At 46.0% G+C, this 22,044-nt stretch overlaps 1 protein-coding gene across 1 annotated transcript in view; it reads right to left on the bottom strand.

Annotated features, from left to right (window-relative positions):
- Positions 1-685: 685 nt before the first annotated feature.
- The window catches only part of PRKX (protein kinase cAMP-dependent X-linked catalytic subunit), a gene marked incomplete at its 5' end in the record, with an annotated part of 75,197 nt that continues 53,838 nt past the window's right edge, over positions 686-22,044 (bottom strand). Inside the window, 5 exons of the mRNA XM_080794985.1 lie at positions 686-5,275; positions 7,895-8,043; positions 9,853-9,930; positions 12,177-12,234; positions 15,630-15,725. Of these exons, the coding sequence (XP_080651111.1) occupies positions 7,918-8,043; positions 9,853-9,930; positions 12,177-12,234; positions 15,630-15,725 (358 nt within the window). The 3' untranslated portion in view covers positions 686-5,275; positions 7,895-7,917. The remainder of the gene's footprint in view (positions 5,276-7,894; positions 8,044-9,852; positions 9,931-12,176; positions 12,235-15,629; positions 15,726-22,044) is intronic.

Here is a 22,044-nt window from a genome sequence, read left to right on the forward strand (position 1 = left end):
GATGTGGGTTGACCTAAGTGATAAAGGCAGCATGTTTTTAGCAAGCAGAAGATGACTTGGAAAGCTGGGGGTCGAGCTATGTGAGTAAAGAGAATGTGCAATCAAATAATTTATTGATTTATAACGATGAAAATGGGACATTTTTAACAAGCTGCAAAGGTGATGTACAAAGTCACCCTCAGGCACTGGATTAGAACCTGTTAAAGTGTGGCCTGGGCAACAAATCCGGCCCCTGAACTGTGCTTTTGTTTTAATAAAACTTTATTGGGACACAGTCCATTTGTTTACATACTGTCTGGGGAAGCTTTTGTGCTCCTGATAGACACAGTGTATCCTGCAATGTTGAAATATTTCCCATCTGGCCCTTTGCAGAAAGATACAATAATACTGTATCATATACTTGAAACTTGCTTAGAAGAAAGAATTTAAAAGTTATTTTCACAAGAAAAATAAGTTCACAACCATGTGTGGTGATGGATATTAACTACACTGGTGGTAGTAACCATTCTGCAATCTATAGAGAAAAAATCATTATGTTGTTCACCGGAAACTCATACCATATGTCAATTATACCTCAATAAAAAAATTAAAAATAAAATTAAGAGACAATGCTGACTCCTTGAACTCATTGAACGCAGACGAGCTTGTCCCATAACCAAAGAAGCAGACCACAACCAGGCATCTTAAAAGATACAAAGTTTTATTAAACAAACCTGGAATGAATAGTATTATTACATAAATTAGGCAGCAGTAAAATTTTCCTAGGGTATATATACAAATCACAGTGATTTTCATTGTGCAAGAATTGAAAGAATTAGCAACAGACTTTTTTTTTTTTTTCCATATGAGAAGCTGGGACGACCCCACAGGGATCCCAGTGCTGGCTCGCCGGGGCTCACCGCACCTGCAAAGGCACTCCATCTCGTGTCTGCGGCATCCCACGGCCAACCCGGGGCCCCCCGGCCAGGCTGCCCATAGCACGGCGCAAGGAAGAAGGAAGCTATGACCGTTCTGCAGAGCTGAAGACCCATCTCAGAGTACAAGATGCCCTGAGTGTCAAAAGGCTTGAAATCCTATCTGCTAACAAACACATAATGACGTTTAAATTAAGACAGGTGTCCACCAGGGAAAAGCCAAGGAAAGCACAACAGAATGCGTTACAACACAATAATTTATAGGAAAGCATGACAGAGCGTTTCCCTGTTACTAGGAAGGACCGTTAAGCCCACGGGGTCTGCAAAGCCAACTTGACAGGGAAACGTGATGCTTGGAGAAAACACGTCTCCCACATCCATCGCCACCAAGACATACACACACGCACACGCACACACCCCGACTACCCAAATACATGATTAACACAACAGTTCATGTGCTTATCTTCTTGTTTTTGGTAAGTGGACATCGTCCACCGAAGGTGAAGTGAAGAGAAGGCCTTCTCACCTCCATAAGACACAGGGACACACAGTACAGGTACACAGGACTTGCCCAGCGCAGATAAAACCCATAGTCTCGGTGGACGGGCCTCCAGAAAAAGAGCAACTGAGGCATCATCTTCTCAGTTTCCACCGTGGGAGCCCTCAGGGGCTTCTGTGAATGTATTCATTTTGGGATATAAAATCTATTGGTTAGGGGGAAAAATCCAACCAAGTATTTTTTCCTGCACTACAATAACCAAGTGGCTAGAATGAGAATTTTGACGCGGTCATGGGATTTGATGCGGCCTGCAGCCCTCCCCGGGGGTGGGCAGCTCTCGGTGCCTCGAGAGTGGGGGGCACTGGGGTCTTTTTAGTTGATGGCACAGAGCCATATTTTCACAGTTGAAGTGGTCCAAGATCTAGAGGCAGCTGAAGTCATACAAAGAAATGGCAAATGCATTGCACGTCACAGGACTGTCTCGTGGTACTAGTGTTTCTGTCGTTGGTACCAAGGGAGTTCTTAGGTAGAGAGCACAGAATGAAACAGTGCCCTGTACCAGACGGACAGGTGGGTACGCAGAGATGGGAAGAGGAGTGTGAAGCCATCACAAGGATGTGAGCTGGGCACCCGGATCTTCTTGCCGGGCTTTCTTTTGACCTATCGTCATGTCAACAGCAGAAATCACAAAGTGCCCATCGCCACAGCAGATATGTTTACGCCATGCAGGGTTCTCACATGTGTTCTGCAAGAACTGGAGGTTGGCCAACCCCAATGTAGGACATGCTGTATGGCCAGCGGTGACTCAATTTCCTTCTGAGCTTTACAGTTGTATGTTCAAGCAGGCTGGTGACAATCCCCTTAGAAAAAGAGCAACCACCCCGACACATTTCTTTGCAAAACACGCGCTTCCTGAGGAATTTTTTTTAATGGTATCTGTATTTAAGAAAATATTGCCAACTCATAAAATTGCATAGAACGAAAGGAGTCTGTCTTTTTTTTTTTTTTCTGATGCGAATTTTGCGAGTATTTCCATGACATTTCTTCTTGTGACTTCTGTACACAGATATCCAATCAGATACCTGAAACTTTCAGAGTGCCCCCGCCGAGTAGACTACTTTTCAATGATATATCATGAGTGTCCCATGTGTTTGGGACTCATTTTGATTAAATCAGTCTTTGCATTACGTCACCCTGCTTAATTTAACAGTCCAGCCACGGGCCGTTAACACATGGCGTGTGCCACCTTGAATATTGAAATGGCAAGACTGAGTTTAACACCATCTGGTATTCTTGGAATTCCTTTTAGTTTTTAATTTGTTTTGCATGGCTCACGGCCGATGACAATGTTTTTAAAGAACCATGTGATCCGTGCATTCCAACGTTGGCGTGTGTGCATGTGTGTGTGTGTGTGCATATCTGTCCAATATTAAGGCATCTCATTTCATGCTTTCTTGAGGCTATTTTCATATCCTATATTAAATCTGGGACAGTGAGAACTAAACCCGAAAATATGCATATGGGTCAATGTGTCTAACACAATGCTTTATCATGTTCAAGAAAGGTGTTTCATTTATTTTTATTTTTTTAAGCACAGGGCTCCAAAATAATAATAATTTATTTTTATAAGTCAGAGGACGTGAGATCTTTGCTTTCCCCTCGTGGGTTTATATCTCAGCGCACCATCCCTTTGCCGATTTAGGCTTGTAACAGTCAATGATGAGGCAGTTAATTGTTAATGTCAGACTTGAAACAGTCCGTGATGAGACACTTCATGCTGAAAGTGATGCCCATTCTGGCCCCCTACTTAATGCAAACAGCACGGGGATTGTTCAGTCCAGACTGAAAACACTGTTCTGTTGGAACATCCATACAGCTCGCCCTTTAAAAATAATTTTCCTTTGAGTTACTCGTTACAAACAGTTTATTTTACTAAACCTTGGATTCATCCTGACCTTACTCATTGGATTTATATTTGTAGAGCAGGTGATGCATGAGAAAGGGGGAAACATGGCATGGCTTTGATTTCAGGGTCTTTTAAAACTTGGGTGGGTGCACGTGTTCTCCATTCCACCTTCCAGCACACAGAGCCCCAGCCTTCTGACTTGTGAGTGGGATCTGGCCAAATCTTGTAGGCGACTAGGTGGCCTTTGACATTTTGCTGCTCAAAGAAATGTATGATTTTCCCACACGGCGGCTCTCCACGTCCACATACGTGGTCGCAGAGGAGAGGTACAAAGGGTTACATGGACAGAAAAGGTCTTTCCAGGCACAGCACTGGAGAATAATAATGTCTACGACAGCCAAGAATCCACAAGGTGACTCGAGAACACATGAGCTGGAGAAGCCTTGAGAGGGTGCCCAGGTTTGCCTCTTCCCCGCACCCATTTCAGCAACACATCTCCCTGGGCAGGTGCTGCTCCCACATCCAGTGCTAGAGGAGCTGGACTTTTCTGGGCCAACCATGGGAAGAAAGAAAGGGTAGAGACAGGGTCTTGGAGGTCTATGTGGGTGTCCCTCTGTGGTCACCAAAGGCTCTGGCACCTACTAGTGAAGTGCACAGACATCCCTGCAGAAGGTCATGGTTGAGCCCTATGACCAGACACAACACAGATGTGAGCAAGTCTGTTTGTTCAGCTGAGTCACGGCCAGCAGAGACACAAGGCAATGCATCACGGACAGCACAGACTCCCAGGACCTCTTTGCATGCCTCATTTTCTGGGAAGACCCACATCTAGCCACACGCCCACTGGAGCCCACTCTGCACCCACCCTGCATTAAGTCAATCTCAAAGGGAAAGCATGGGCAGGGTGCTCTCTTCATGGTATCTTCACAATCAGGTCCAGAGAGGAAAAGATAAAATCTCACCCACTGATAAGTCTGCATAAGCCCGCCCTGCCTACGAGACAAAAGCATGCTGGACGTACCCAAACAGGACATTTACGAGGACAGAAACAAGAGGGGTTCATTTCTACAACACCGAACACTGACACCCTATAGCTCATCTGCATCTCACTCCTCCCACAGTGGAAGTTAAAATAAAAACATGCTTGCATGAAGGTCACCTGTGCAACTGAGCCATCATGAAAAGTCACTTGTTAGCTCTGCATTTTACTGCAGATAGAGCTCAAATGGTATATTATTAGGTAGACACCTGCCATGCCCCCATCACCACCACAATGGACTACGGAATTTCTGGATGTGATGCAGGAAATTTCTGGACAGCATCCCATTCCTTGAACAACGTAATGGCCACTGGTATTCTCAGACTCAAACTCGAACGGACGCATCCTTGTCTTCCCTTCTGGTTTCAAGACCTAAAGTCACCAGACATGAAGCACGGAAGATACGGGACGTGGACCACCACAACAGGTTTCCTCACAAGCTACAAAATCGCAGGCTCTGCCAAGTATAAAGATTAACATCACAGTGCAATTCCTGTGCACCAGTCCCACGGTCTTTTTACACACACACACACACACACACACACACACACACGCAGCACACACTCACGCGCGCACAGCAACTGTGGTTATGACCAAACACGTTCAGTTCAAACTCATAAAGTTAAGTCTACGAGGAAAACCAAGACATCACAGTATGTTCATCACACGAAGAGATAAGATAAAAATCTACAACCAAACAATTTTCCGAAAGGTCCTACTGTGCAGTAGATTTCCAGTTGCTTAATGATGCTTAATTTCCAGTTGCTTAAATAATGCCAGGTCCATGACTTTGTACGGATATGCAGTCTCTTTATGTACATCCAGACTTCTAGAATACGGAAATGTCCTCATCCCGTGGACGTGACCCTTCTTCACAGCGACGTGCAGCTCTTTGTTCCCAGCAGGTTCAAATCATCCTAGTTGAGACACGAATTAAAAAAGAGGATTTTGTTAGTTTTCAGAAGAACCGGGTAAGTTTTATAATAATCGTACTAACAATTCAAAAATAACTCTATAATACATAAGAACAAACTTTCTTTTGTAATTCTTCTTGCAAAGACCCACAAGCATGAATTCTATGAATGCTTATTAATAAAATCAGTAAGCCGTGGGATGCCCCGGTGGCTCAGTCAGTTAAGCATGCAACTCTTGGTTTCAGCTCAGGTCCTGCTCTCAGGATCATGAGATTGAGCCCCGTGTTGGGATCTGCTCAGCGTAGAGGCTGCTTAAGATTCTCCTCCCTCTGCCCCTCCTGCTCATGCTCTCTATCTCTAAGTATATAAGTCTTTAAAAAAAAAAGTTAAGCAGTATTTTAACGGTGAGTCTCAACTAGGATATGATGACATCACACATAGAATTATCCCATATTCATCTATGCAAAGAGAGGAGAGTGATTCCACAAGCAAAACCAGGTCCTGTCTCAATGTGTTCACCGCAGAACTTTCCAGCTAGAGAGAAAACATCTCAAGTCAAATGCTGAAGTCAAATAAAAACCAAAATGGGAGGACTCTCCCTGCCAGGCGTCCTAACAGTCTCCTCCATGGGCTAAAGAGGTGGGAGACTTCACTTTCCAAAGGTGAGTGGGTTAGTCATACAGCTGTTAATAGGCTCTGGAGAGCTGGCATTAAGCTGCACTTGAGTGTCATCAGTGGGAGACCATTTTGCTTCACAAAGAAATAACCTTCCCTCACAGATGGTCACGCCTGTTTACTCGGCACTGAAAACGCCAGATCTCTGTCCCATCCTTTGTGCAAAATCGGGGAAACAGAGTCAAATGTTATGATGTCTAGATTGTGGAATTCTAGACTGTGGACTGTAGACAATTCTAGATTGTGGATTCAAGATTGTGGAATAAACACAAAGCCATGTGAACATGACATGATTTCTTGATTTCCCAAGGTTCATCGAGGTCATCAAACAGCGTCTCCGCCACTGGCCGAAGTCCATCAAGGATGACTCCGGGCACACAAAATAATACCATTTACATGCATATTCCCAAGGATATGCACCGCCTTGAGAAACTTATTCTTGTCTGCAGAATCTGCTAAAAACCTATCTGGGGCTGCTGGGGGTACAATTCCCAACCGTGAATAGAAAACTATCCCCCGAGTACACAACAGGCCCCATCAGACAGCAGATTTGTGTCTCCTTAAGTAAATTTAACAGTATCCCTGTTACAAAAAGGCTCCAGTCCTCTGGCTTATCAACTAAGTGTCATGCAATAGAAAACATACCACGTCTTCCATCAAGATGGAAGATGGATCCCACCTTCCATTTAAAGATGACTGGATGAAAACCATTCACAAAATACTATAGGCAAATCATTCAAAATTGAAGCAAGGGAACAGAAGAGAAAGTAAAGCCCAAATTTAGAAACACCTCCTACTTTGAAAACTCATTAACTGGCCTTCACGAGCTTTGCAGAAGCTGGAGAAGCTAAAGAGTCTTTCTTAAGAGACCCTCAGGAGAACGGTCATTACAGGTTGAAAAGATTAAACCCGTCAAGCAGACACATTCCCTTCTCATCCCCAGGGCCACCTGTCTTCTGTCTTACTGAATTTTTGTTTCCACGGTGTAACTTTTAGGCAGGTTTCCTCTCGGGATCTGCACGGCAAGACCAGCAGGGAGTAGAGGTCTCTGGTACACAACACATCCCTCCCTGCGAGGGTTCTAGAACGGTGTCAACTTGAACGTTGTATCGTTGTATTGACCAGTTATTTCTCCCATTCTGCATGAGTACGGTTGGGGGGATAAACAGAGCCCAAAAAAAGAACCAAGGAAGAGAAGCAAGATACAACCAATGAGAAGTCTCATTGCGGTCTCATTGGTTGTATCTTGCTTCTCTTCCTTCCTGCCATTTTCCTTGCCTGCATGTCATGAGAAGGAAAACCCAAGTGGTAGACATCACCAAGCTCCTCATAGAACTGGGAGTAACTGAAATATCTTCACTACCCATATTTAAAAATCCTTCAAAGTCATCGATTCCACAGACACAGAGTCACAGACCTGAAAGGGTCAAAGAAATGACTCAAAACTCCATTCTTTTAAAGGTCAAATGGAGCTTAGCCAATTCTATGGGAGGCATCCACTGCTGTCATCAGTTTTTAGTGAAAAGGGGTCTAAAAAAAACCCTTCCGAAAATATTTGGTTGCTATCTGGGAGGACGCTGGTCTGGAACTCAGGATTTCCAGAACACAAGGACTCAGGGATTTTTTTTTACCAAAGGGGCTGTGCCCGGAAATGTGCAGGTGCACACGGCTCTCACAGGGGTCTTAGCTGGACGTGGATTCTGCCCCAACAGATGTGTCTGGGGAGTGGGACATTGGAGGCAAAGCTGTCTCCGGGCCACACCGCATTTATTGAGTAACACACCGGGGGCGTTGACTAAGCTGATGCTAGAAGGACTCCATCTAGCTCTGCCCCACTGCTCGAGTCCCCGGGGACAAGGGAAGCCCCGCTCCGCCAATGCCAACATCCCCTTGATGGGGGGACGCGTCAACTTCACTGATGCACAATTACTATATCTAAAGATACACCTTCCAGATGAGGATTCCCGTCCTCAGAAATTCTTGAAGACTTCCAAATCTTTCGGCGACACTGGAGGGGCTGTGTTCCAGTCATTCTCGGGGTACGCTTCGAAGTTCGAGGTATCGCCTTCCCCGCACAGTTTCGGCACGATGGGGGGCTACATGGCCGGGGGGGAAACACAGAGGCACAGTCAGGAGGAAACAGTGCGCACCTGGATGGGACATGCATCCCTTTATGTCTACGACTTTACATAACAACGGAGATGAGTTGGGGAAACACAAAAAAACCAAAGTTGTCCTTGCTTTGTTTATGAACATGGAAAGCTTTGAAACAGAAATACTGTGAGTAAGGTGTCCACCAATGGTGCATTATGAGGAATGAAGGGAGAAAAGATGGTAGCCAGCCCTTGCTTCTTAAATTCTAGACTGGAGAACCACCCAGAATCCTTGCTCACACAGATCCCCAGGCCTGCCCCGGTCTGAGTGATACTGGAGTAGCTGGTCCATTGGCCAGAGTTTGGAAAATCCCAGAAAGATGTCAACAACAGCAGGCTCCACTGACAGTATCACCAATGCCAAGCCTCAATCCAGCATCAATAAAATGAGGTCACTAGCACTGAAAAGGAGGTCAGCCAAAGGTTCCTGTAGAGGGCCAGTCAGTAAAGATCTTTGGTTTCACACACAGAGGAATTTCTGTGCTGAATGCTCAGCTCTGCCCCGGTGGAGGGAGAGCAGCCACAGACAACATGTACATGAATGCAGGTGGCCCTGTGCTAATAAAACTTTATTTTTAAAAATAAGGGGCTTTGGGAGGAAATAGAGCAAGAGAGTAAAACTCAGCAATGCACACCTTCTAATATCGATTTGGTTTTTGAACGATGAAAATATGTTGTTTATTTAATTTTAACAAATTAGTCACTGAATACATAAAACACTTAAAAGCAGCTCATGGAGACACTGGTGGTCTGGGATGAACCCTACGTTCTGGGTTGGGGGCCAGGAATGAGCATTTTTAACGTCTTTCCATTGACTCTACAAGTCCAAGGTTGAGAATGTCATTATTGAAGACTCCTGTCAAAAATACATTTTAGGGGTGCCTGGGTGGCTCAGTCATTAAGCAACTGCCTTCGGATCCCGGGGTCCTGGGATCGAGCCCCGCATCGGGCTCCCTGCTCAGCAGGGAGCCTGCTTCTCCCTCTCCCACTCCCCCTGCTTGTAGTCCCTCTCTCACTGTGTCTCTGTCAATAGATAAATGAAATCCTTAAAACCTTTTTTAAAATTAAAAAAATAATAATAAAAATTAAAAAAATACATTGCAATTCTGGGTTGCCCAGCTGCTGGGTCAAGTGTCCAGCTGTTGGTTTTGGCTCAGGACACGATCTCAAGGCCATGAGATCAAGTCCCCCAGCAGCTCTACAAGTCAGGCTAAGATTTTTCCTCCCCCTCTGTCCCCCCTCACATGTGTATGCTCTCTTTCTTTCTCTAAAATAAATAAATCTTTAAAAAAAATGTGTGTGTGTGTGTGTGTGTGTGCTGTGTGTGTATGCATGTGTATATATTCAGTTCAAAGAAAGGTGATCTAGAAAATACTACTACCATCACTGTACAATATCCATAAATGTTGGACAAACGTGTGATCTATGTTACAACTTTTACCATTTCCAATTAGAAACTGGTGGGATGAGACCCATTCTAGTCATAGTTCAAGTGAGGGACAGAGCCAGGTCTCAAAAAACCCAACTGTAAAATGTGGGGTCTTAACCCGTTACGTCTAGGTGTCTCTGTAGCACTAAGATTTCCACTGAAAAGGGATCTTGGCTTATTAATGATTTGAGATGATCAGCTGTATTATACAAATTAATTATGTATCAGCAGCTATAAGTAAACAAGTCAGAATCAGACTCCGCCCCTTGCTGAAGACAGGCAACGATGCCGAGCCAACAGTCACCCTCGTACGTATGTTGTACCTTCAGTTTCCTTTGTGGGACCGCCTCCCAATCCACAGTTCGAAACCACCGGTGTCGCTTCACGTCATCCGCTCCGTTCTTCAAAAGAAACGGGCACCGTCAGTAGACAGAATTTTGACAGGACAGGGAAGAACACATTCCAGAGAATCTCTACTTAGTAGAGAATTAAAAGCAAAATTAAATTTAAAAAGTGTGCTATGTTTTGAGTCATCGTCCCTGGACCGTGACCTAGGAGGGAAAACATATATATAAAGGTGTTGTGTTCTGTTCACTTTCATTCAGAGTAGAAACAAATACTGTCATAACCAGTCTGGATCACACACAGAAGTAGGACTATGGCTCACGCTCCTGAGAGAAAACAAAACAGACACAAGGACATTTCTGAGTCTGCTGCCTGTTTTTATCCTGATGGTTTTCTTCAGGATAAATTTAGCATCTTCATCATACAGACCTAGAAACCATGGTTCACTAAATGGTGTAATTGGCTCAGTTTTGCGATGCTAGTAAGTCACATGACTAGGACTCAAACCCGTCATGTCCACTTCAGAGATCTTAACAGCTACCCACTAGGACTTTCCAATTACACTCACCATGTTTGTGTAATAGTAATGGCTTCTTATGGTCTGTCTGCTTCATTCTCAAGGCTAACACCAATGGCCAACATGCAGATGTCAATGGCATCATGGTCTTTGAAAATCCTAACCCTAACTCTAACCCTAACCCCAACCTCATCCCCTACCCTATCCCTAACCCTAATCCCTCCCAGGTGTTCAGCCTTCAACCTTACCCACCTTATCCCTTTTTATGGTCCTTGGAGCAACTTTTTTAATCTATTAAATGTTGGGAATTGTTAAGACAGAAACACATGAATTCTGTGACATAGGAAGAAGCCAGTGGATGTGAACATAACATAAAGTTTGTGAAATGTCACTTGGTACCTGTGCAGAATAACTTATTTGGAAATAGGGTCTTGGCAGATATGACTAAGTGAAGGATCTGAGAAGAGCTCATTCTGAATCAGGGTGGCCCTAAATCCAATGGCAGGTGTCCTTGTAAGAGACAGAAGAGGAGAGACACAGAGACAGAGGAGAAGCCACATGAAGACAAAGACAGAGATGGGAGGGACGTGGCCACAAGCCCAGGGACACCTGGAGCCCCAGAAGTGGGAAGAGGAGGAAGGACCCTCTCCTGGAGCTTTGGGACAGAGCATCACCCTGCCCCACCTGGATCTCAGTGTCCCTGCCCCATCTGGACCTCAGATTCTGTTCCGTTGTTACAGCAGCCACTGGACACAAATGCACCCACATCAACAGACGGTCTTGAGAGCTTGGTGGGAATCAAGCCTCATGCCTAGGTCTACTGTGTCTCCCAAGACTACAGCAAACAAGACCAAGGCATGGGCCCATGATTAAGTTCCTCCATGGATATCCAGAACCCGAAATAGCTAAGATGTTCCCAGATTCTCTTAGATTCAGTGGTGCCACAACAGAACCAAAACGTGCATATAAGATCCTACCATTTACACAATAATCTCTTAAATATATACCCCTCCACATGAAAAGTTTGTGAAAATCACACAGGATGTACACTTTCTCAAATGATTAATTCCCACACAGATGCACACCCCCACGGTTATGGCACTATTCACAATAGCCAAAAGGCGGAAAACAACCCAAATGTCCATCAGTGGAGGGATGAGTACACAGTGGGGTCCATCCATGAATGGAGTGTGACTTGTCCTTAGAAAGGAACAAAGCACTGACACCTGCCAGCATCCAGACAGACCCTGAACACATGGGAGGATCCAGACACAGAACATCCCTTATGCTGTGATTCATTTACAGGAAAGCCCAGAACAGGGAAATCTACGGAGACAGAAAGGGCAGGAGGGATGAAAGGGTTGGATAACAACAGCATAGGGTATGGGGTTTCTTTCTGAGATGGAGGAAACGTTCTTTGACATTGACTGTGGGGATGGTTCCCCAACTCTGCAAACACAGTAAAAGCTGCTGGACTGTACGATCTGAATGGGGAGGCATGTACGGTATGTGAGTTATAGGTCCATCACGTTATTTGAAAAGTCGAAATAACTAAGCAAAATACCGACATCTTGGAGATGATGGGTGAGTCATTTACTCATCTGGAGAGAAGAAGGGATGCGGTATAGACCCAGGTGGATTTCGCACGCCCAGACACCCAGATCTGAACTTTGGCCAACAATTAAACACAATCACTGTGCCTTTGTCTCTATAAATAGAAATGTATGCATGGTGCCAAGTGATGCGAGTGTCTCGTGCGTAAGACGTATGAAAACAAACACTGACCTTCATGTTTCCAAGGCGTCGGGTTCTGTCAACGACCAGCAATTTCCTAATGAGGTCTCTGCATGTGGGAAGGAGAAAAGAAGAAGATGCATCCTGATACGGACCCAAGCAAATACGGCGTGTCAACGGCAATAAAATCTGCCCACCACATTATGCAACGGAGGGAGGATCCATTTTCATTTTGCCTCCACATTTTCCCACAACTGTTTCTTCACCGATAGGGGTTTCTAAGTAATTTATGCAAAGCGGGGCTGGCTACACAGAGGGACACAGCAAAGGGGAAAAGATCCATTACATCATTGTGCAGAAAACGAGCCTTCCGATAGAAGATGCGAGAAAATTATGTGTCTGCCCCAAGTATAGTGACATTTCACTTAAAATGTACCCGTGAGTCTGTCCTTGCCCAAGAGAAGACATCTGCCGTTACAAAAATGAATGGCCACGCTTTGCCCTAAGGAGCTACTTATTTATGGGATTCTGGTTGTACGCTGCTTGCTCTCCCATAACATACAAACTTCTGTGAGTCCCTTAAACTCTGCTTCTCCACCCACTTCTTCCTCCCAAACAGAAGGCTGTGTCCGAATACAGGGCCATTATGATCCGATAGTTAACATCAAGACATTCAGAAGACAGCCTAGTTCTGGAAATGAAAGGTAAGGAAATAAAATTTGTGCTTATGTGTGTCTCTGCACATAACACACAGAATACATTCTGGACAGTATATCAAGAGACTTCAAATATAAATGGAAATCCCCGAGACAAATCAAAAGACCTATGGTCCAGCTTCAAAAAACCCATGACGCAACTTTACAAAACTAAAAGGAACCTTATGCCCTGGGGTGAGGAGCACACCCCCAGACTCACACCATGGGCTCTGGAATCCCAAGGCCCGTGGCAATATATGGGAAGGTCCAGGGTCCCAAGATCCCCGAATGCCTTATGTCTAGACTGTGAATCACCAAACACCACACTCTCAAACAATCCCAACTAATGTGTTTTTTCCCCTTCTCTTTCTCTACCATTTACTGTTAGTGCATCTACTTAGAGCGGTCTACACTGGGGTTCTAAATAAATGAAGTTTTATTTAAAATATAAAATTGCACCCTTACAGAACAGCACAGTCCCGAAAGCAAAGGGTAAGGATGTAAAGGGGCTGTTCAATATGGCAAAGCCGTGTAGGAACTCTGGAGGTGTCTGCAATCCTGGGACAGGCTCTGCGGCCACTGGCAATCCCTTGATTCTATCCCGCCTGGCTTCTCTTCGACCACTCTGAGACAGGAAGAAACACTGGGAAGGTGCCTGGTCTACCACGCTGGCAACATGCCCAAAAGCTCTAATGTCCTTTCAGCTGTCTAAGATCCTACAAGGAATCTCAGTGCCAATCCAAAGACACGGGTGCCCAGGCAGGAAGGTGACACGGTCAAATGCCGAGGTTGTGTGAACCAACAACAACAGAAGACCTTGAGAACTTGAGAGTCAAAATCCGACTGTCATGGCACCCAACGGCAGTGGTTTGGATACGCAAGGCTCATCAGGGTCCTGCTTCTCAGCCAACTTGGGAAGATCTAGGCAATAATGGGAAGAAGTGAAGTTCTTCTCAACCACCATCCGCAATCAGCAACTGCCCCTAAGGATCCTAGGTTCCTGCTCTGGCTGAGTCCCCATGCTGGGGACACGGGGGTCCCTGGCAAGAGAGAAGAGCCTGCTCAACGAGGAGCATCCTAGACCAAAGGACAGCAGGGCAGACCCTGATGGGTCTCTCTCAGAATAGACTACAAGGAAAAGAGGCATAGGGAGCAAGACACCAAACGTAGATTAAACTTAATGTTTGTCATAGTCCCTTCTTTTCCATGGAACAGTGTAAACGTAGTATGTTCATGACCGACCTGAGCCCTTCCTACCAATAATGAAGAAATGACTTACGATTTTATGCATCGTCCCTTCTCTGGGGAAACCAAGAACCAACCAACTCTTGGAAGAGTTTAGGTCATTCCTTCCAAGAGGAAGTGAATACATTCCCTAAGGTTCTGCCCAGCCAAAGACCATCAGGGGGTCTCCAAAAGGGGCTGACTTGGAGAATGCAAGAAATAGTCCACGCTCTTTTGACGGGGAGTAGGTGCACCAAGAGCAACAGCTAAGCCACAGCTGTATACCTTAGGCTGGATTCTGCCAGTGTGCATCCACACAAGACAACAGATGCCCATACCCCCTAGATTTACCCTGAATGTCAATGGTCTAAGGTCACCACCAACTGACCGATCTGCCACTGGGCATGAGTAGATTTCAATCAAAGCAAACCACTGGGAAATGTTGGCATATCCACGTGACACAATGTCACTCAAGTCTAATGGGATTTGGACCCTGGGGGAGAAGCTCTATGTAGTATTTTCCATTTCTTTCTAGAGAAAAGAAAGTTCTGACTGCTCAATCTCCCTTCACGCCTCACTGTCTTACCATTCACAGGACAGAGTGCCCGCCTTCTGGATGACTATTTTTAACGGAACCTAGTTTTCTTGCTTGTCTTCTAAAACTTGCTTGGTGTGTCAAACAAAAACCCCACCTCTGGCTCAACCAGCCCAGGGAAACACTGTCTTCTACTTGGAAGGAGAGCGTCTGTGGGGGAGTGAGATGACCTTCACCAGTGAGAAAAACACGTGGCAGCTGTCCCAGTGTCATGAAATCAGTTTTCTCTGTACTCCCTGCCCATGGGCTACTTTAAAAAAAAAATAGCAAAAAGACAGAAAAGTTAAGTTCTTGACTAAACGTAGTTAACCACCTTGTGATCAGCTGGGCTTGGCTCATCTGGGAAATGCAGGGAAAGAACTAGAAATCACGATACAAAAATGTCTACTAGGTGACCAGATGGACGAAGGTAACTGGAATGCCAAAAGTGTTCTGAGAGTTTTAAAAACTTCCATTTTCTCCCCTCCGTCACCACGAATTTAATGACCCGCACACCCAAAGTCACTAACACTGAAGCTGTAGAGAAGTCCTCATCGCAGATGTTCATCAGCCTTAATATCAGCATGAAAAAGGAATTTAAGAATGAAACTCATTCAAGCAGGAGGAAAAAGAGACAGCCTGCTAAAGCCATCAACAGTCCCGACAACCGCAAAACCAGCTAGAGGAGGTGTAGGGTTGGGAGGAACCCTTTTCGTCCAATACCCCAACGGTTCTGTTACTCGGTGTGATTCACAAATGCCTTTATTGGCTAACTGTAAATGTCATTTCTCTCAAGGCGCATAAAATCTGGCCAAGAGTCATGAAAAGGTTAAGTATCATTACGGTAGAATGACGACCACCTTTTCCCGTCTGGTGGAAAAGCTGACTGACCGTCCAGAAGACACTAGTATGTTGTCCTGCTCGGCGGAGGCCTGCTCTGTGATTTCTTGTCTGTGATTTTAAAAATAAACACCCCCCCCACCCCGACGAGGAGGGAAACGGTTTACTTACTTGACACTGAAATCCAAATGTCTGGGGAAATCTATTTTGCCTGCAAGGATTTTCTGATAAATGCCAAATGGGTTGTCATCGAAAAACGGAGGGAACCTGTAAGAAAAATAAACAGCTATTTTTAGTGGACAGCAAGCACAGAAAAATATCCCGGCTTCGTAGCGAGTAGTGTTTCTAGAAGCTCGACGCAAGCAAGACATGCTCAAGGTCATCCCCCCATCAGACCAGGAATGAAGTTCCTTGCACTCTTCAAACATAGGGTACTATGTGGCACACAGGAGGTGCTCAATAAATGTGAGCAGGGCAAATGGAGGAGGATGTGTAACACTGTGTCTTATTTTTCTTTCTGGTCCAGGTAGACCATACGTCTGTAAGCAGCCAGTATCTGAACCTCCATACTAGATGAGTTCACGTAGGTCAGACGGAGGGAGCTGGGCGAGAGCAGGGCTGGCTCCTAACTTGCACTTTGGCCCACAAAGATCTAGCGCATCACAGCCTGCAGCCTGTTTTTATAAATAAAGTTTTATTGGCAACGGGGGCCTGCTCACGCATTTAAGTATTACCGTCTATGGCATAGTTATCAGAAGGAAAGACTCTCGTCTTAGCACAGAAACCAACAGACATGTCTCCTCTAATACCTTGAAAGAGGGGGGAAAAAAATCTGAAATAAGTTACACAAGAACATACTGAAAAGTGCAAAGAGCTAGAAAAATCAAAGAAAATACAGAAGTTAATAAACATGGGCCAGATACCCACCCACATGCCCAAGGCACAAGCTGTACTTCTGGTATCTGCTCAGAATGCTGAAGGAAAGACCCAGAACTCAGAAGGACACTGCTAATCGGATCCTTTAGAAGGAGAACTTCAAATTCCCTGAAATAACCACTGGCCATAGCTTATAAAATGGCGTTTTCATGGGGTGGCTCAGTCAGTTATGTGTCTGACTCTTGATTTCAGCTCAGGTCATGATCTCGTGAGATTCGCTCTCTGCCTCTCTCTCTGCCTCCCCCCCACTCCGCTCGTGGTCATTCTCCAAATAAATAAATAAAATCTTAAAAAAAAAAAAATAAGAGGGAGTTTTCCAATGATATCCTGATGGACGAGGTCAACTTCCAATAGGAAAAAGAAAAAAAATTTCCTGTTGATTTCAAATCAATTTCTGACATTTTTAAGAAAGTAAATAAACAAACAAACAAAACCAACCCAGAATATAGTGAGTGCAATGGTGGTCCCCAAAAAGTACATCCATGTTCTTACCCTGACCATCTGAGAGCGTGACCTTATTTGGAGAAAGACACTTTGCGAATGTGATTGAGTGACATATACTGAGATGAGCTCATTCTGGATCAGGGTGGCCCTAAATGCAATGACAGGTGTCCCCGGAAGAGACAGAAGAGGAAAGACAAACATAGGAGAAGCGACATGAGGACGGAGGCAGACAAGGGAGGAACACGGGCACAAGTTCAGGGACGCCTAGAGCCCCAGAAGCTGGAAGAGGAGGAAGGACCCTCCCCTGGAACCTCAGGAGGGAGCACAGCCCTGCCCCGCCTGGATCTCAGAGTTCTGGTCCCAGAGCTGGAGGAGGATGGATTCCTGTGGTTTTAAGACACCTCGTCTCTGGTCATTTGTTACAGCTGCCCCAGGACACTCCTACGGATACTTCCTGGATCTCTTGGCTTCTGAGTTTTTTGCAACACTCATATCTTTGTTCTCTTTACGCAGGCATCACTCCTGGATGAAAAAAGACTAGGTGCCTGTTTGGAAATGGGATTCTGAGAGCCATTTTGGTTTACAGTGGACCCTAAATCCAATGACACGGTCTTTATAAGCAACAGAAGAAGAGATTCAGAGAGGAGAAGCCACATGAGGACAGAGGCAGAGACAAGGAGGGACGTGGCCACCAGCCCAGGGATGCCTGGAGCCCCAGGAGCTAGAAGAGGCAGGAAGCACCCTCCTTGCAGCCTGGGGAGGGAGCATGCCTCTGCCCCGCCTGGATCTCAGCGGCCCTGCCCCGCCTGGATCTCAGACTTCTGGTCTCCAGAGGTGGGAGAGGCGGGATTTCCAGCGTAAGCCACCACGTTTTTAGCCATTCGTCCTACCCGATATATAGAAGAGACAGATTAACTCTGCATTTACGTTACAGAGAAGTGAAAAACTAGAAAACTGTAGACTATAAAGTACCAAGAAAAGGACATTAAGGGGAAAACTGAGGGAGGAGAGGGAGGTGGATAAGGACAATGGAAGACACTCGGTCAACGTGAACGTGTAGCCGTGGGTAATAAAGGCGTGAAACAGCTTTTTTTCTTTGTGACATTTTAGCGACTCATCAGGACATTCTGGAGTGAGCAGAGGCCCCGTGCTGGGAAGACCAGAGCAGAATCTCTGAGCCGCTGGTTATTTGGGTTTCGTTACTACGACGACTCTGGCCACTGTCGGCTTCTAGCGTTACAAGCTTCCCCGTCCGGAGACGCTGCCCGGGCCAGCCTCGGAGGAAAGGTCTATACGCACCCGCCGACGCCGCCTTCCGGTGCATCGCTCCCGAGTCGGCCGTTTCTGGTCGGCCAGATGCTCTGTCTGTCAACGGCTAGGGGGGTCGGACTGCTTTCTTGGGTGGCAGCCCCGTCTCCGGATTTCATCAGGGGGCAGGCGCACGCTGAGAAAAGGCCCGTTAAACACCAGGAGAAAACGTGTCCTACATACCTAACAGCCTTTATTGGACGATCCTTAAACAAAGTGTTCTCAGGAAGCAGGCATTACGGGGCTGAATCATGGGGAAGGTATGTTAGCAGTGGTTTAACGAGCGGGAAAAAATGGTAATAAATGAGCAGTAGCAGATCTTGCCCGAAGAAAGAAGCAGAGAGAACAGGGATCTGAGAACGAGCCATGCCCCAGGCATGTGGAAAGAGCCCTAAGAAATCTTCAAATCTGTCTTTTATCCAACAGAATCCTTCCAGTTCTCCAACAAGCACCGAGTGCTCGTTATGTAAGTGAGCTAAAGAGATCGACGGAGCCAGGGGCGTGCGTAAGGATGATCTGCTCGTGGGCACGAAGGAAGGTCGAGAGTTTCCTCTCCCAGCGTCACGCCAACTTGGTGGTTGTTTCCATCCTCACTCCATGACGACTTGGACATATCCGCTCTACCCACCCACACCTTCCAGGAGAATGGATTGTCCAGAAAGAGGCGCCCTAACAGTGGTCAAGGCGGGCAATTTGGACACAGACTCAAGAGAAAAGAAGGAAGAGTTTCTGGACAGAACACAGGATGGGGACGTGCCACTGGTTCACCATTTTTGACATCTCCTCGAAGACCCCCTGCCGTAGTACATGCGCAGAAAATGTAAAGCCTTTGTCCTTCACTGAAAGGGACAGGGACAAAGAGCCGGGCGGTGCAAGGATGGATGGTGGAATGTAGAGTAGGAAAGAGTCCCAGGGACACCTTGTCTCAAGTATGGCGGCCATGACTCTCAATGTGGGGTCCCACGGAACGTGTGGGGGGTCCCATGGAACCCTGGGGTTCCACAAGTCTCGTTCATGAGCTTCGGGAGGGCTTTCCCCTCCCCTCAAAATGCAGCTCTGAACGTGCATGCATTTTCTTCATATGCCTCCAGCAACCATGGCCTTGCTGGGGGGTGTGTGTGTGTGTGTGTGTGTGTGTGTACGGGATACCTCCACCTGGAGAGGAAGCGGCTGGAGGGGACAGTGAGGAGAATTTAGAAGTGGTCCAGGGGAAGACTGAGTCTGACGGAACTGCAGAGGAAACCACGGAATGCCCAGGAAGGACCGGCGAAGCCTGTGGTGTGTGCACGGACTTGCGTCCCTCAAGAAATCCCTCCGGAAAGCCTTGACCCTTTCCAGAGAGGAATGGGTAAATGGAAATACATTCAGCGTTTTGGCTGGGACGGGGTTTTAACGATTTATCATCAATTATTCTAGTCAGAGCCTCATAATGTATTAGATCTTACTTCACTACTTTCTGTTCTACTCCTAATATTATAGCGTATTATATTACAAATACACTATGAGACTATTAGGAACATTCTACTTTCTAATATCCTAATACAGCATGTTCTAATATTTGAATGAACTATATCATAATATTCTAATCGCTCTAATAAGTATTTTTACATAATAATCCTAATATATTCACTCTAATGCATCCCAATACTATATTCTAATTTTATTCGATTTTAATTCTATTTTAATTCCAATACTTTCCTTACAAGCCATCAATATTGTTTCCCAAGCTTGTGTTTACTGATAATAGCTCACAGTAGTATATTCTACATGTAGAAGATATCGTACTCCAATGTACAGTAGGAATATGGGGAAATTAGAGCTCGTGAATTTCATCTATTCAGCCCCGGCCGCCTGGGGTTCATTTATCGTTAAACAATGCTGACCTCTAGTGGTCAGTAATATGAAGTAAGGGAAATGGGTTGCAGGGCGTCTGAGGGGAATCTGACCGAAGACCGGCACATCCACATTCCCAACTCGTTATCATCTGGATGGATGGGCCCCGTGTGTGATTCACGTTAACCTTCTGCTCAGCTTGGGACTTCACAGGCTGGGGTGTCTGTCAAGAAATTCGGTTCTGTGTGATTTGTTGGACACACCTGGGTGAAGAGTAACACACGATGGATGGATGGGTGCGTGGGTGGGTGGATGGACAGACAGGTAAAGAGGATAGATAGATGGACGATAGATGGATGGGTGGGTGGGTGGATGGCTAGACAGATGGATGGAGAGATGGGGAGACAGATATGGGGATGGATGGATGGACAGATACATATGGATGGATGGATGGATAGACGGATGATACGAAGGATAGATAAACAAATGACAGACAGACAGACACACAGACAGATATGATGGATGGACAGATGGATGAATGGATAGATAGGGAGGATGGGTGGATGAATGGATGGATGGACAGGGAGGTTGGGTGGATGGATGGATAGACGGGCAGAGATGATGGATGGATCGGTGGATCGATGTCGACAGGGAGGATGGATGGATGGATAGATAGAGATGATGGATGGATGGATGGATGGATAGACAGGCAGAGATGATGGATAGATGGATGGATCGATGGATAGGCGGGAAGGATGGATGGATGGATGGACGGACGGACAGGCAGAGATGATGGATGGAAGGATGGATGGATGGATCGATGGATAGACAGGGAGGACGGATGGGTCGATGGATCGATGGACAGACAGGGAGGATGGATGGATAGACAGACAGAGATGATGGATGGATGAATGGATGGATGGATGAATGGATGGATGGATGGATGGATGGATAGACAGACAGAGATGATGGTTAGATGGATGGATTGATGGATAGACAGGAAGGATGGATGGATGGATGGATGGACAGACAGGCAGAGATGATGGATGGATGGTTGGATGGATGGATGGACAGACAGGGAGGATGGATGGATGAATGGATGGATAGATGGACTGAATGGATGGACAGATGGATAGACAGGGAGGATGGATGGATGGATAGACAGAGATGATAGATGGATGGATGACAGCCGATGGGCAGATAGATGGATGATGGCTAGCCAGGCAGAAAGAATATACAGGTGATGGATGGATAGACAGATTGGTAGATGGACAAACGGATAGACGGATGGATGATAGATATGATACGGACAGGTGACAAGAGATGACAGACACATAGATAATAACTGATGATAGATATATGAGTAGATAGTTGATAAATAGGTAATAGAGAAATACAGGTTTTCACAAGACTCCACTCTGGCCACACCCTCTGTGCAGAAATACACCTCCTTTCATCATTCTTTCCAAGTGAAAGGGAAGGTTTCTAGGCAAAAAGCTCTCGTCTTGCCCTGCAGGGAATCAGACGTGGAAGTCAGTCGGGCTTTGGATTCAACTGGGAGTAAACTCCGAGCACCTGCCAAGCACCCCAGCAGGAAACTGGCTTGAAGAAGGAGGACAAAGGACAGGGCAGGGAGGGCGGAAGGCGGCAGAGGGGCCACACGTCCGAGGGCTCCTGACCACTGTCTTGGCACCTTGCAGACCACCTGGCTATGAGCTGCATCATCAGAGAAGAGCCCTTCCTCTGTGGGACCAGGAGGAATCCCCACATCTAGGATCTCTAAGGGGGGGGATGTTTGCTTTACGTTTCTGGGAGAGGAATATCACATGTTCTCATGCCTCAGCCAGGCTGGACTCCTTAGTCATGGTGATACGGTGATACCCGTTCAACACCTCTGCTGTCTGGATGCGGGAAAAGCAGAACCTTGCTAGCCTCAAGCCAAGAAAGTACGGGCGCACGCTCTCCTTCCTGGCACGTGACTCATTCATAAAGTCCTAAACCATACGCGATTTATGTATCTTTATCCAATACGTACGGTCATTACCTGAGCTCTACGCCTTGCTCC

Source organism: Martes martes, assembly GCF_963455335.1.
Source record: "Martes martes genome assembly, chromosome: X".
NCBI classification, from domain to species: domain Eukaryota; kingdom Metazoa; phylum Chordata; class Mammalia; order Carnivora; family Mustelidae; genus Martes; species Martes martes.